Consider the following 17,711-nt stretch of genomic DNA (forward strand, 5'->3'; position numbering starts at 1 on the left):
AAAAGGTATTGCATAATACAGTGTTCAGCTGATAAGTTGGGATCAAAATTGGTAATTCATGCCTTTAAAAATAACGGCAGTTGAATTCCACTATTGTAAACTCAACTCCTCAATCAACCGGAAGACGAATTACATCTGAGAGTAAATTGTGGTCTATTAATGCTAGCCAAACAAAGGAAATGACAAAAAAGTTTGAATTCTTTTCCTTTCATCCATCCTCTTCGTCCAACCAAACACCATCTAAAAGAAGATTAGTTGGCATTTTATAATTCTTTAAATAAATAGGAAAGCCCCATGGATATCACAGGAAACCAAGAGGAAATGAGACAGGAAATGATCGACAATATGAAAATAAGCATAAGCAAAAGGGGTTAGGATTTTCTTCTTTCCTATTCTTTCAAATCTAGTGAAAAATAAAGTAAAAATATTGGTTTGATTGTCAACATCAAAATTTAAAATTTAATCTTTGCCACTTATTTCACTAGGAGAGAGCGTGTTCTTCCTCCATAAGGAATTGTTCCAATAATTTCGAACCTAATCTTTTTTAAAAAGCACATACAGTACTTTATACGAACCAAACTTTTAACACAAGAAAGCCGAAATATATATTTTACTGAGATTATGAGAGAAAAAACAACAGGAGAAGATTCTTGTCCAAGCAAAAGATGTATCTTATTAATAGGCAAGAAGTGGTCAAATAGACCCCAGTAGCTTCATAAATGGTTACACATATCCTCTTTGTATGACTATTATACGCTTTGATTATAGACATAATAAATAAAAAACAGTAATAAGATAAAAATAACAAATACAACATCAGATAATACAAATAAAATATTATAATAAATATAATTGATAAAGTAACACACACACACACATATATATAACTATATTTAATATTAAGCTATTATTAGTATATCCCAACTGATTTTATTAATTTTAAAATCCATTGATCCAAAATTTGAATTTAAGATTTATACTAATATTGACATAATTTATAAAATAATATAAATTATTAAAATTATTTTGAATGTTAAGTACAATTATTTTAATATTTACAATTTGTCAAATAGATTTTATTATTATTAAAAAGTATGATAGATTAATAGTATTAAAATAACCTTTCGATCATTCAAAATAATTTTTAAGTTTTCTCTTTTTTTATCTATTATATGATTTTAATTTTTTTCATTTGTGTTTATGATATAAATTCATTTTAAAGTCAATTTTTAGGTTGTTAAAATCAAAGGTTATAACAGTAAAAATAGAATATGCATGAGTATTTATGAAACCAAGAGGATCTATGTGAATATTTAAGCCAACCTTAGGGATGTAGGTGACTTTTCCCCCAGTCAAAATAATGTCATGAATGATTACTGAGTAAAGAAACCATAAAATTATTACATATTTAAGATATATATCTATCAGGATAACTTAGAATCAATACTCATCTCTAGCAAAATATGCTACAACTGGTATCAAATTAAACCAGTTGATTCAATTTATTCGATCTGTCGCACGCTCAAATCATTCAAAGTTATTCAAGAGCTAAAAGTGACTTGATTAACATTTATATAATATTTTGATAGCTTAAAATTTGAAAGTACATTCAAGGCTTAAAATTTAAAAGTATTTGAAAGAAAAAATGAAAAAAAAAAGTGGTGATATTTGACCCCTTCATTATATCTCATAAGCTCCCACTAGTCACTTTTATAATAATACCTATTTTATCCTCATGAAATGACTTAAAAGAGTAATAGCTTTTAAGTGTATCTACATGATAATTTCCATTATTAACTAATTTAGCTAATCTAATTTCTTAAACCCTAATTTTTTATTTTTTTAATTATTATCTCCCCGCAAATATTGCATACTCTACTTTTGTATCATGAAAGAAATTAGCTTGCAATACTCAATAGAAGATTGAAAGGAATTTAGATCTATTGTAAATAGATATAGGTAGTTAAAACCCTAGAATTAACAACTTAATTAATTTTTGAAAATATTGTACATCGTTATTGTTCACTGAAACTATTCACAGTTATTGTTCATTCGCATAAAAAATATTAATTCTCCAAAACACAATAAATTGCAGAAATTAAACGACACGGAGATTTTGACGTGGTTCGGATTAATCAATCCTATATCCACGAGGGCACGCCCAAATGAAAAGCAATTCACTAAGTTGAGATGTTAAAACCTATGAATTTACCAAACTTAAGACTCTCACTTACAGTTTATCATCATACAGCTTACTCAATCTTAGACTGAATCTACTTCTCTTGAATAATTGTTACCCCTCTTGATCCACAATCCTCAAGGCACTTCGCAAAGTGATCAATAGCAATTCTTCAATTCTTCAATATCTAGTGATACAAGATCCACAAAGTTGAAAAGAAATAGTCTCGCTACAAGACTTTAAATGAAGAAGATATGAAAACAAATCAACACAATATTATGTGCCAAATCCAGATTCTCTGGAGAGGAGGCCAAATTTTGCTTCTTAGCTTTATGCTCTGTGTTGTACTAATTCACTTGTGAAAAACCTCTCTTTATATAGGCACTAGGGTTTCCCAAAAAATTCAAGTCTTAAAAGACTTGGATTATTTCTAAAATAAGAGTTTCTTTCCTCTTATAATTCCTACAAATATGAATAGGAATAAATATGATCTTCTTGCCTTGTTTGTCTCCAAAGAAATATCTAGATCATTTAATAAACTTAATGTTTGAACCAACTTCTTGCTCTAAATATATCTTACATGCCAATTATAGAATCTCACCATTAATTGACTTGCTAAATTAGACATCTAATTAAATTAGGAAACAAATATTCTTAATAAATTGGAATCTCACTAAATTAGGGAATTAATAAAGTAATCCCTATTACAAGATATGCAATAAATAAAATTCCAATTTAACTAGATTTGTCATAAGATGCCAACTCTATAAATAATGGACTTAACAATGATGAAGTTTAAAGTTTTTTTTCCTTTAATTTTGTACTCCATTTATCTTCAACACCCCCAATAACTTCATATTTCTGACAAATTTTAGGATGAAAAACCTACTAATCAGGAAATAATGTTAGAAAAGAATCGGTCATGATAGATGGCCGTGCTTGTGTTTTTACTACTGATATGGTATATAGGTAACTTTCACTTTTTAATTTTTTTAATTATTAACTAATATTATTTTGAATTAATTAGTTTGAAGAACCAGAAAAAGCTAAATAAGTCATTCCATTCAAAATATTGAAGAACAATATAAAATTTCATACTACAATGTCAACCAAATTGAACACCTTTGATGTTTCAAAGCAAATAATTTTATTCATTCGATAAAAATAACAAACACTTGGAAGATTGTTTACAACTATTTCTCATTCCATAACAATTTCATACTACGATATTAACCAAATTGAACAGCTTTGATGTTTAAAAAAAAACACACTTAAAAGACTGTTTATAACCATGCCTCAGTCCATAAATTTGAAAGTAATTGAAAGAACAAATTAAAAATATGAATTTGCAGTTTTGACGTATAAGAAATGTGAAGCAGATCCTAGTCAATAAAAACTATAATTGAAGAGAGAGAAAATTAAGACCAATGACATTGACGTTCCTTTCGAAAAGCTCCAAGAAATTTCTGAAGAAAGGAGAAAGCAAAAGCGAAGAAAGCTCAAGGCAGGAAAGTCATATATTTCACTTACTCTCTGTTTCATTCACAAAATTTGCTTCATCCATGGCTTCATCATCTAGCCTTACTGTTCAAAGCAAATATGAGGTATTCCTCAGTTTCCGAGGGGAGGACACCCGTAATGGCTTTACTAGCCATCTGGCTGCGGCTTTACATCGGAAACAAATACAATTCTTCATTGACGATGAAGAACTTAAGAAAGGAGATGAGATTTCGCCTGCCATTTCAAATGCAATCGAAACATCAGATATTTCGATAATCATCTTCTCAAAAGACTATGCTTCTTCCAAATGGTGCCAAAATGAACTTGTCAAGATTCTTGACTGCAAGAAAATGAATGGCCAAATTGTGATACCGGTTTTCTACCAAGTAGATCCATCTGATGTGCGCAATCAGAGGGGAACTTTTGAAAAAGCTTTTGTTCATCATGAAAACAATTTTCCAGATAAGGTTCAGAAATGGAGGGATGTATTGACCGAAGCATCAAATTTTTCTGGATATGATTCCACTGAATCCAGGTAACTCTTAACTCTTCCTTTACAACCTTTTTCTATCCATAATCATTTACCGTCTTATAAAAAAAAAATTTAAACTTTCTTTATAGCCCAGCTTGGTCAGTTATATAACTCATCATTGCTTATTATATCCTTAAAAACACTTATTGCTAGGAAAGAGGCAGAACTTGTGGAAAAAATTGTTCAGGATATTTCCAAGAAATTGGAAGATATGTACGACACAACTGATTCAGATGGCTTCATTGGATTAAATTCACGAATTGAGGAAATGAAATCACTGCTACGTCTCGAATCTCATGATGTTCGAATTGTAGGAATTTGGGGCATGGGCGGTATCGGTAAAACAACCATTGCTAGTGTTGTTTTCCACCAAATTTCTAGAGACTTTCAAGGCAAGTGCTTCATGGCAAACGTCAGAGAACAATCAAACAAAATGGGGGTAATACATGTTCGAGATGAGGTTATTTCTCAAGTGCTAGGAGAAAATCTCAAAATAGGAACTCTCACTATTCCCCAAAATGTCAGGAAAAGGTTGTGGCGGATGAAAGTGTTGATTGTTCTTGATGACGTTCATGATGAATTCACACAATTAGAAAGTTTAGCAAATGGGGTAGGTGGATTTAGTCCTGGAAGTAGAATCATTATAACTACAAGAGATAAACGAGTACTTGATAAATGTGGAGTGAATAGTGTATATGAGGTCGAGCAGTTGACATACAACCATGCTCTTGAGCTCTTTTGTAGAAAAGCCTTTAGACAAAACAATCGCTCTCGTGATCTTCTTGAGCTCTCACAGGAAGTTGTGTGCTATGCTGATGGCAATCCATTAGCTCTTGAAGTTTTGGGCTCTTCCCTTTATCATAAGAGTAAACAACAATGGAAAGATAAATTGAACAACTTGAAATTGATTTCTGAACCCAGTATTTATAAGGTGTTGAAAATCAGTTATGATGAGCTAAATTCAGAAGTGAAGGAAATATTTATAGACATTGCATGTTTCTTCAAAGGAGAAGATATAGACTTCATGACAAGGATACATGATGATCCAATGTCTATACATGATGGATTGAACATTCTTGTTAATAAGTCACTCATTACAATATCAGATGAGAACGAGCTACAAATGCATGATTTATTGCAAGAAATGGGTCAGACAATTGTTCGTCAAGAATCTGCCAGAGAACCAGGCAAACGTAGTAGGTTGTGGGATCACAATGATGTCTGTTATGTGTTAAAGAAAAATAAGGTAAATATCTATTTATTTGACTTTTAATTATGAGGCTATATGCACCATTAATTTCCTTTTCCAAATTCATGTTTACTATATGCATATATATAAAACTTCTCAGATGTGGACGCTAAATGCAAATTTTATGAGGTTTTGTGCTAACAAATATATATATATATATATATATAGAGAGAGAGAGAGAGAGAGAGAGAGAGAGAGAGAGAATTAGCTTTCAAATTCTGTTTTATTAAAATTTGAGATGAGTTTACAATAACATCATAATAGTACGTTTACAACATTGTAAACTCGTCATGCATTTTAATGAAGTACAGGATTCCATATTGAAAATTCTTTTTTTGTGTGCGTGTGTATTGAACAAATAATAAAATTAAACAATTCACATTTTATATTTAATTTGGAAGCCTTTAATCAAATTTTCAGTAGTTACATTTATGCTGACTCCTTTCCTTTTGTTTATAAGGGGACCGATAAAGTTGAAGGCATTTTCCTTGATTTGTCCAAGATAAATGACATACATCTAAATCCTCAAGCCTTTGCAAATATGTCCAATCTGAGATTGCTTAAATTCTATATGCCCAAGCATAATGATATTCCAATTATGAGCTCTAAACTGCATCTTGACCAAGGTCTGGAATATCTTCCTGAAGAATTGAGATATCTTCATTGGCACGAATATTCTTTGAAAATGCTGCCATTTGATTTTGAACCAGAAAATCTTATTGAGCTCAATTTACCTTACAGTAAAGTTGAGCAAATTTGGAAAGGAGAAAAGGTATGGTGTTCTCTATGGTACCAAAACATTAATTAATTTTTCTTTTTTTAACTGTATAGAACAAAATGTGAAATTTGGTGGAACTAATTTAATATAGTCTTTGTTTATCTTTTATTGCAGAAAGCTTTCAAGTTAAAATATATTGACATCAGCCATTCCCAACAACTTGTTAGGATGTTAGACCTATCAGAAACCCCAAATCTTGAGAGAACAAATCTTTTGAATTGTAGAGACTTGGCTTGTGTTCGCTCATCAATCGAGAATTTCAACAATCTTAGTATGTTGTGTTTTAAGGGTTGTGAAAGTCTTAGGTCCTTTCCAAGAGGCATTCATTTTGTTTCCCCAATAACTATTGATTTCTCATTTTGTGTTAATCTCACAGAGTTTCCACAGATTTCTGGGAATATAACAGAGCTAAAATTGTGGTATACTGCAATAGAAGAAGTTCCCTCGTCAATAGAGTGTCTAACTAATCTTAAAAATTTGAGTTTGTTTAGTTGCACAAGGCTGAAGAGGATTTCAGCTAATCTTTATAAATTGAAATCTCTTCTTAAGCTTTATCTTAACGGCTGTTTAAGCCTTGAGAATTTCTCAGAAATCTTGGAGAAAATGGAACATTTAGATTACATTGTTTTGGAAAGGATGGAAATTCAAGAGCTGCCGTCTTCATATGACAATGTACAAGGGCATGAAACGCAGGGCTTGGAGGGTTGCTCTGAACTAGATAATTTGCCAGATAACATTTGCAGTTTAAAATCTTTTGAGTACATCGGTGAACATGGATCACCCATTAGTCAACTACCATCCTCTGTTGCAGGTTCAAACCCACTTCAAGTACTTTCGTTCAGTGGATGCAGAAGTTTGGTGACAATTCCTGCATCAATATTATCATCGGGTTTATCTTCTTTGGACAGGCTAGATTTAAGAGGATGTGGTTTAACAGCTATCCCGCAAGAGATAGGCTGTCTATCCTCATTGAAAGAATTAGATATATGTGAAAACAACTTTGAGAGTTTACCAGCAAGTATCATGCAACTTTCACGGTTGACATATCTTTACTTGAGTAAATGCAATATGCTTCTGTCATTACCAGAGCTCTCACTAAGTTTGAAATGGTTAGACGCAAGTAATTGCAAGCGACTCCAATCTTTGCCAGAGATTCCGTCATCTCTGGAAGAAGTAGATGCATCCGTATTTGAAAAGCTATCGAAACACTCACATTATGATGAAAATGAAAGGGCATATGTCAGTTCGTCCATTGAGCTCTGGTTTACTAATTCAATGAAACTAGATGACAAAGCAAACAACAAGAATTTGGCAGATTCACAACTTAGGATTCAGCATATGGCAATTGCATCATTGAGGCTATTTTCTGAATTGGCTGTACGCAATTCTTTCTCATTTGCTAGCTCTATCTCTCTGATCGTCTCTCCCTCTTTGTTTCATCTGAAATCATTATTTTCATTTTTCAGGAACCTTGTATACTCAAGGGTCCCATCATAGTTTTACCTGGGAGCGAAATTCCAGAGTGGTTCAGCAATCAAAGTTCAGGATCTCAAATAACTCTTCAACTGCCTCAGCATTGTTGTCAAAACTTAGCCGGGTTTGCTCTTTGTGCTGTTCTTGAACGGTCTGATTCGGAATGGGCTGAGTTTGACGTCGGCTGTCGATACAGCTTTGAAATGAAGACTCTCTCTGGAAGGAAACATGTTCGTCGCTGTTGCGTTATGGCAAGTTATCAGATAACTAAAACAGATCATGTCATGCTTGGATTTCGTCCCTGCGGGAATGTTGGGTTTCCTGATGATAACCTCCATACAACTGTCTCATTTAATTTCTTCTCAAATTCCGACACCGCGGTGACTTGTTGTGGGGTGTGTGCGGTAAATGCAAATCCCAACGAGAACAAACCCAACACTTTTACTCTCAATTTTGCTACCGAAAGTTGGAAATTGGATGATATGGCCAGCGCAAGTGGAACCTCTGATGAAGAGGAGTTGGAACCAAGTCCCAAGAGAATTTGCAGAGATCAAATCAACAGTCCGTAACAACTGAGTCACTTTTTTACTTATATTCCATTTTCTTCAGTAAGTCCAATGCTTCGATTGATTTCTAATTCTTTATCTTCTTATTATTACTCTTAATAATCTCTCTCTCGCTCTCTCTCTAAAGAAATAAAACAGAGAAAATCTTACACTTGCTGAAAATTATGCTATTCAAATTTGTATTTCCTCTATTCATTCATGCTGATAAATTGTTAACCCCCATACGATTTTTCTCTTCTGTTGGTACTGGTAATCCTTTATGGTACTCGAATTAATTTGTCAACTGAGAGATCTTATGTCTTCTATTTCTCTTTTTGGGATGACTTAATAATACATTTTTTTTCTTATAAAAAATTACATTTTTTGAAATAATGTGCTCTTACAATTTTTCGTCAATTTTTAATTTTATATATATATATTTTAAATAATGTGCTCTTTATCCTAGGCTTTGCATATGTTTAACATCGATTTCGTACGATCCTGTAGATATTTTATTAAAAACAACTGAACAGTGTTTATAAGTGGGATTCAACTCTTGAATCTCTACTGCATGAAATTGCAGTAATTTGGGGAAGTGTTCTTACTTATATGCTTCTGAAAGTTGCATGTTTTATCAATATTTTATTCTGAAGAAAATAAGCATGTAGGAACAAACTAAATTGAAAACATTTTCTTGAACATTTTCAAACAAATTTTATGGTCTGCGAGTGAAGACATTACGAGTAAGTGGCAGTAGTCAAAGACAGGTCAAGCCCATATTTTGCAGAATTTTTTTTTTGTACTTTTAAATGTTGTTTATTTGATTTTGTAGTGCCAAAAGTAGATTTGGATTTATGCGGGCGACCAGATGATACAGACTACAGAGGTTTGTTTCTTTTGAATTTCTTTGATATGATAGTTAGCGGCTCACAAAATGGTTATTTAGCTATTTGTTTGGTTGGTTATATCTTTATTACCTGCCCTGGCATGGCTTGTGCTTGATTTTATAGCTTGATCACGAATGCATGTAGGCTAATCGCTAATGGACAACATTCATTGTCTAAAAATGACGGTAAATTCTTTGATTCCCTTCGTTTTATTATAATTGTTTTAGTTGATATTTTATCCACAAATTCTTTTAATTTTTCTTTCTTTCTAAACTTTAATTTTCTTTTAAATTGACTCACGGTCAAACAGGAAACATATGCAATTGGGATTCCTTGGATTCCTCTACAAAAACCTGGACACTCATCTGTGCTGCTTCTTTGGATTGATATATATATGAAAGAAAAATTAGCTTAGCGAGCCAAGTTATGAGGTCAACATTTCTTTCTTTTAATTTTTCTTGAATTCACAGGAATTAAGCCTTATAAAAGTTTTCAATTTATGGGGTGGCATTCATTTTTGCCTGCACTGGATTTTCTGTGTTGTATATATAAACGTGAAGACTGTCACGTATTAGATAATTAATACTTAGATATTTAGAATATCATCGTATGTTTCCGACAATCAAATTTTATTTCTCTAGAATTTCTTTAAGGATTGTCGTCTAATTGTTCGAAGAAATGACTCATTAGCAAAACTGGTTTTAAAGCAGAATCATTTTTATGGTCTTCAATTTGCTCGACTAATTTTTTTTTTTTTAATGAAAAATTTAGTACAAATCCAATGGGAGATTGATGTTCCTCTTTGAAAAAAAAAGGTTGAAAATATCTAATGAGAAGACCTCAAGAGAATACGTGAATACAGGTTTGCAAGTTAAATACCAAGTTCAAATTGGTTTGATTTTACATCTAATTTTTAAGAAACCGTGTAGTTGATAGTGCACTTTCAAAAGTTGTCTGTCATCAATTGATCTAGTATAGAGACAGACTTCAAATAATTTACTCTATGATACTGCGATAATAAAATAAGCAACCACTGAACATTTTGTAATTTGTAGTAATGTCACTGACATTTAGCATACAAATTTAAATTTTGTAAGTAGCATATAGAACATTAGAACCATCGCAGATAATCATTTCTTCTTGATTTTTAATCGTACTAATCATCTGCTTACATATATATATAAACTATTTTGCAAATTCATTTTCCAAAATGCGGATTTGGGATTTCAAAGACTTTTACAATAATGTAAATTGCTGAAAAATCATTTTACAACATTGTGAGGGCCCATTCGATACACTTTTATAACAACTGTTTTTGTTTTTGTTTCCAAAGTACAAGTGCAATAACTAATCGGTAGCTTATATCATAAAAACAAATTACAAAACGCAGAAAACAAACTTTGGTTCACCGTTATAAGTTGTAAAACATGTTTGACATGTTCTCAATATTTTATAAAATAAATTACAGAACAAATAATAAAATAGTTATCTTGCACTTTCCAAAAATTCTACTCCACTTTTCTTATCTTAACCCTATCTCTTTATCTTGCTATTCATTACGGTGAACTTCTCTGTTAGATTTCATCCTCTCTCACCTTCAACTTTTGATATTTTTTTCCTCTTTCAATTTTCTTCAAACACCAATTCTTCATCTTTCCACCCACGGCAAAATCAGGTAATTTTTCATGCGATTTTTTTTTCTCTACCGAAAATTCTCTCTCATCTAACTATGTACATTTGATGGTTGTCGAAGCCAGCAAAAATAAATACCTACTCTAAATAAATTGTGTATAGTGATTGAGGAGGGTCGTGTCCACAGAGATCGGTAATTATTTAAATCCTTTTAAAATGTAAAATGCAAAATGGGGGGATTGTTGACAATAATAAAAATCAAATTAAAATAACAAGAATGCAATTTCAAAATTGTAATTCAAATTGGGGAAAGCTCTGGTTGAAGGAATTAACTCAGCTTGATTCGACTACCGATCATTGATTCAATTATAAATCATTACTACTTATGAATAGACCGGTTATAGCTACTAAGACCTTCTAATAGCCAATCTCTCCTTAACTAGTCAATAACCAAGGTACGACCGTTGGTTATTTCCCTAATCAATAGACAACCCTATATACGATCATAGAATTTAATCAATTAACAGCTTGAAAAACCAGAGAGACCCAAATCCTAATCAACAAACACATACGATGGTTCATTTAAATTAGATTGTTTATTCTCATAACACAACGCACTGCTATGCTATTTGTCACAAACATTAAAATCTTCATACGATGAATCTTTTAATTGATTATAGATTAAGTTGATAATTAAATAGTGGCCAATTATCTAATTAACAAACATAATCATGACAATAATTCAGAGAATAAACAAATACTCAAAAAGCAATAAAAAAATTAAAGCATAAGAAAGATCTCACGGTAGTGATGAATCAAAGCTTCATTACCTTCAACCAGAATAATAGGTTTAGTTCTTTATAGAGAGAAGAGAAAAATTTAAATCTATGGTTTCTTTTTTTTCCTCAAAATCTCCAATAGATTCCTCTCTTAAATTCTCCTCTCTCTCTTCTCCTCTAGAGTTCTTTTTAAAATAAAATACTAATATCTAAAATATTATCTAAATATTAAATTCATAATTACAAAAATAATCAAAAAGACAAAACACATTAAACTAAAAACTGCAGGTCCGTAGTTGACAGCACGCGCCCACGCCTTATCAACAAAGTTCTTCTGAAGCTCATAATTTCTCTAAGAAAACAATCATCCTCAAACATCATCTTGTAGCACAATTTTAGCACCAATCAATAGAATTGCACCTACAAAAATAAAACACAAGTAAATCAGTATTATTAAGTGCAAAACATCGATATGAAAGGAAGTAAACAATGCAAAACTAGTGCATAAATTGTACTCTAACAACATTTTTTATTTTAATCTCGTTTTATTTGTCATACAATTTTTTTCTTATCTTTATGTGCAAGAATTGCAACCTTGCAGAGTTACAGGTAAGTTTTTTTCTTCTTTTCTTTTTTATTGCCATTTTTTAAATCTTTTTGTATCTATTTCTGTTCTTCACACACAATATATGATTTTATCTCTGATATTTAGAAAAATTATATGAAAACACAACATATTTTTTTGGATCTGTACTAATATTTATAGATCTACATATATAAGAATTGATATAAATTTATTTTAATTTATTTTGTTTATTATTTCCTTTTAATTGAATTAGAACTTTTTCATTTAGTTTTTTATACTGATATTGATGATCCAATGGGTCTATTTGTACTGTTGAGCTAGCATTTGTTGATGAGCCAAGTGGCTGCTTCTTTTGTTTGGCTAATTGTTGAATTAAAAACTAGACTACACTTGTCACCATGTATGCAATTCATGTCCAAATGTTTTGTTTGCTAGCAGGTTTGGTATGTTATGTTTGCTTAGCAAGATAATGCACTAGCTTTATTCTTTTTTTCCCTAATAAGATTAGTAAGTAAAAAAGTGCTCATTATGAATACTTAGGGCCATAGTCTCTATAGAGTACCAATTTCTTAAAAAAGTGTTTTCTTACTTTGATATATATATTGTGTTTTTGCTTTATCTTGTTTTTGTGTGCATATTGTGCATGTTAGTTTGTTTAAGCTAAGTATGTTTAGGAGCAATTTTTTTTATATTGATTAATATTAAGATATGGATCCTCACGAAGTTGATGGTGAGGATAAGGCTGATTGGTTTGGTGTATAGTGCATGACCACGTTAAAATAGGTGATTGACAAACATCAACTTTCACAAAGAAAATTTGTCTCTTGCAAGTGTCGCAGAGATAAATGCTACAAGATTAAACACGTAATGCATGACGTCTACCATGTAATTTTTTGTAATTGTTTTGTTTAAATCATATGTGTTGTAATATATATATTATTTATAGTGTAAAAACAATGACAATGTAAAACCTTTTTTTATTAATGCTAATACTCAAACTTTATCCTCATGAAATGTTTTATAGTTATTTTGTTTAAATTATTTATGGTTTGTTTGTGTATGTATTAGTTAAACAATTCTTTTCTAACAACCAGTGTGACTTAAATGCTTAGTAAAAATTGTTTTTGAAAATGGTACTATTGAATACATATTCTCTGTTTTTAATTATTTTCAATTGTGTCTATCAAACACATATTACTGTTTTCAATTTTAAAATGTAGGATGCAGAAAATGATACTAGACACATACTTAAATTCAAAATACAAAAATTATAAAACACCATTTTCATTCTCATTTTTGTTTTCAGAGAATAAAAATTCAAAAAAGATACCGAACAAGCCCTAAAATTTATATTTTTAAAAATACGGACATTCGTACTAGAGAAAACTACATATGGATAGATAGATACATATAAAATCTTCCACTATATTTTTTATTTTGGTATCAGAGCCAGCACTTCCAGAAGGAGTTTTTCATAGTTTTCTATAACAGAGTGTGCTCTGTTGTTGTCGATTCAATCAGATCCTCCACATTAGAAATATTATAGGAAATTAAAGGAAGCTCATTTGCAGATCAGGTTATTTGGCCAAGAGGTAAATAAAAGATACATATATATACAAATACATACAGATGTATGTATGTATGGATGTATGTATGTATGTATGTATCCAATCAGGGATCCCTAAAATTATTAAAGTCATGGATAAGCTAAAAGAAAAAAAAATTCAATGCATTGTATTTTGTCTTGTAGTATATTGCAATTATTATTATTTTTTTATCTTTTAACTTGTCCTTTACTTTAATAAAGTTAGGGATCCCTGACTGAAAATATTCTCTCTCTCTCTCTCTCTCTCTCTCTCTGTGTTAAAGGGTTTAGATCTTGTTGCTCATCTTGGTTTTTTTTTTTTTTTATCTTAAGGTGGAATTTGATTCAGCCACTGTGGTTTCTTGGGCTATTTCAAGTGGATTCGTGTTACATTTTCACGAAAAAGAATGTTACATTTTCACGAAAACTAGTACTTTTGAATCATTTCCAAAAGTGACATCGCCATTCACTGATTCATTAGTTCCACGAACATGCTTTTGTTTCATGTGATTGCTAGCACTTGTGTTAAGATACCATTATTTTCTTGACATTCACTGGTGTCATTGTGTGCTAGTAAAAGTGTATCATCTTCACCATTTTTCTCTTCAACATGATTCAATCTCTCATCAATTCTGGTATTTGGAGCTCTACATTCTAAAGTATAATGCCCAAACTTTTGACAATCATAGCACTGTACTTGGGATTTGTCGTACCTTGATCTTGAATTGCCTTTGCCTTGTCTTTTGGTTGAGCTTTCTCCTTTTTCATAATTGGAGTTGTTGTTGTTAATTAAAATTCCAAGCTCGTCTATGACCATGACCCCTACCTCTACCTTGACCTCTTCCTTAGATATAATGCCTTCTCTTGTTGTTAGAGTTTTCTTCTCTCTTTTTTGCATTTTAAAGGAGTTGTCTCGATCTCATGCTCTTCTTCATTTTTTCTTAGTAGGCTTGCAACATCTTAGAAGTTGTTTGATCATTATAGCCTCTAAATCTTTTATTACATCAATTGTCACAACAATATGGTCAAACTTCGAATCCATCGAACGAGGTATCTTTTTAATAATCCTTACTTCGTTTAGCTCTTCACCATTTCTTGTTAATTCATTAGCAACAATCACAACTTGAGTGAAATAATCTGAAATATATTCAGATACCTTCATATATAAGGATTCAAATTCTCCTCTTAATATTTGAAGACAAACCTTTTTAACTTATTCCACTCCTTTGTAAGAGGTTCCTAGCTTCTCCCATGCTTCCTTTAAGGAGATTGCGCCAGAATACTTTGCTTTATTCTCTTTCTTCTTCAAGTCTTTTAAAATCTTTTTTTGTGCCGTGGTTAAATTTGCTTCATTTTCTAGCACTGTAAAGCCTTTTTCCACAACTTCCCATACATCATGTGCACTTAATGGAGTCTTCATTTTGATACTCCAGTTGTCAAACTTGCTTCCCTTCAATTGTGGAACTTAGAATAACATCATGCCATCGTTTGCCATAATTTACAAGTTGAACAAGAATTTGGAGATTCTAAATGCTCGAATAGATCTGGAACGTCGAAAAACCTTGGGAAGAACTGGGTTAACTTTTGGTAAGCTGTCAATGGTGGTCAATAGTTCGGTTCGGATTAGTTGACTTGACTCATTTCCAACACCGTTCAATTCAGCTCGGTTTGGCTCGTCTTGAAACAGTGTGGTTTAACTCAGTTCACTTGGTTCAACTCGGTGAGTCGACTCAGTTGTAGGGCAAAAACTTCTGGTAACGATTGAGGGCACGTTCAGCCTCTGATCAAGTTGATTTTTGCGACGTTGCCTTCATCTCATCGAGCTCTTTGACTTGATATGCTACATTGCTATGTGTAGCACCGTTTACTAGCTCTGATACCACTTTATTGGAGAATTTGAAGAATAAAAAATAAATTTTATTAAAGAAAGCTCAAAAACATTATAAGAACAATCCACACACTGTTCACAAATCACTCTTAGAAGCTATTTTTCTTCTTATGCTTTATTCTTCTTACACTTGATGCCTACAACACAAATGGCATAAGTATTTATAGTGAATGAAACACAAACATAATCATAACAATACACATCACCTAACATGTTCCACCAAGCTTTCATCATAGCACCAAGCATACTCCACTCCCCTAACATGCTCTAAAGGAATCCTTTAATGGCATCCAAAGTGTAAAGCTAATCTCCACTCAATTAAACGCTTCATGGGCATAATATTGGAGGACCATGATGATGGAGCATTATGAAGGGCCTCGTGCAACTCAACACCTCATTCCACTTAAATGAATTATTTGTGTCAAACAAGTTTATTGCTTTCAACAGTGTCAATCCCAAAGAAGTGATCATTTCATCGTTAGTGTGACCTTGATTTTATAGTTGTAAGTATTTGTCAAATGAGCAAGACTCTTAGCACCCCTCCAAAATCTTCTTGAAACCTTTTTTTCAATTATAATCTATTTAATGGCGAAAATACCCTTTTACTAAATAAACACTCTTTTCATTTATAAATCTTGCAATTTCTAGTAACTTTCTTACTCTTTTAGTTTTAATAATTGCATTCCTCTATTCAAACTTTCTTTATTATTTAATTTCTAAAGAAAAATATCTAAAACAAAAAGTAAAAAAAAAAAATAGAAAATAATGAATATTTTATGGATCTAATATAATTTTATCATACTTATAAACTTGGGGTGCAACAATTAGTTTGAGAATCGTTAAAAAATTATTTGTAGCGAGGTAAAATTTATTTTCCCACTATGTTGTATCCTAATTTTGTTGCTATGTATATTGCAAGAATATGATTTTGGCTTAGAGGAGGTTTACTTTTTAAATTCAGAATATTTTAATAATAATAAAAGAAATTTATATTGTGCAAGTAAAATAAATTTGAAGAGGGAAAGAAAATATAAATGAGGTTAATTTTATTTATATTTGTTCTTAAATGTAATTTTAATATAATAAGATTAAATAAAATTAATGAGGGGGCGGCAATAGTCCAACTGTTGTCAAATACTTTATGGTTGCGTCTTGAAAGTTGGGTTTACTGAAGTTGAACAGCAGTCCATAAACGAAACCATCAATAAGCTCCAGTTGTCAGTATTTTCACTTAGTCTTTGTTGCTTTTCAAATTAGTAGCAGTGAAAACAGAGAAATTCGTCTAACCGAAGCCAGTCTTTGTTGCTTTTCAAATTAGCAGCAGTGAAAACAGAGAAATTCGTCTAACCGAAGCCGTGTTGTAGCCTGTACGGTCTTATCATAAGACTCTTATGCCGGGCTTTGCACGGAATCAGTTCCCAAAGTCATTCCATGTAGTCTTTGTTGCTTTTCTTTGTATATTTGACTTGTTGACTTGTTGACTTGTTGACTTGACTCCTCCAAGTCTTGCGCTGGCGGGACCATGTTCATTACTGTTTTTTTTTCAATATTTGAAATTTATTTGTTACTTCATATATATAAAATTTAACGCAACGTTTTTTTTATAAATTTAAATAGGTTTAAATGCTACTCAAGACTGAATAAGTTGAAATGCATATATATAAATGATATGTTTATTTTTCATTTTTTAATGTCTGACTAACAGACTTGAGCTGACAGGTATTCAACTTTTCGTATCTTTTGTCACATGTACATGTATACTAATATAGATTAAGATTTTAATTAGTGTCATATTCTTATTCAACAACAACCAATTGTATCTTTCTAAACAATTAGAAAAAAGATCAAGTCAACATTGAATCACAATCTCTTACTATAAGTGGTAAGTTCTTTATTTTTATAAATGATCTTAAATCTAATATTTTTATGCTTACCTTGAAAGTATTTTATAATTTTTAGAAGTATAGTATTTATGCTACTTAAAAAAAATATAGGTATTTATAACTATTATATGTATTTAAAATAAATATATCCTACTTGAAATTCTTATTCTCCCACCGATATTCATATAATAAATCTTTTTTCTGCTTTAGTATAG

General features: G+C 31.3%; 1 protein-coding gene across 1 annotated transcript; it reads left to right on the forward strand.

Moving 5' to 3' along the window:
• The first annotated feature begins 3,741 nt into the window (after positions 1 to 3,741).
• On the forward strand, positions 3,742 to 8,280 carry LOC18047289 (disease resistance-like protein DSC1). Its single transcript, XM_006442146.1, has 5 exons — positions 3,742 to 4,214; positions 4,365 to 5,457; positions 5,921 to 6,232; positions 6,353 to 7,615; positions 7,705 to 8,280. Exons 1-5 carry the CDS (start codon positions 3,742 to 3,744, stop codon positions 8,278 to 8,280), a joined length of 3,717 nt encoding a protein of 1,238 aa, XP_006442209.1.
• Positions 8,281 to 17,711: the final 9,431 nt, after the last annotated feature.

This window comes from Citrus clementina, unplaced genomic scaffold, assembly GCF_000493195.1.
Source record: "Citrus clementina cultivar Clemenules unplaced genomic scaffold, Citrus_clementina_v1.0 scaffold_3, whole genome shotgun sequence".
Classification (NCBI taxonomy): Eukaryota; Viridiplantae; Streptophyta; class Magnoliopsida; order Sapindales; family Rutaceae; genus Citrus; species Citrus x clementina.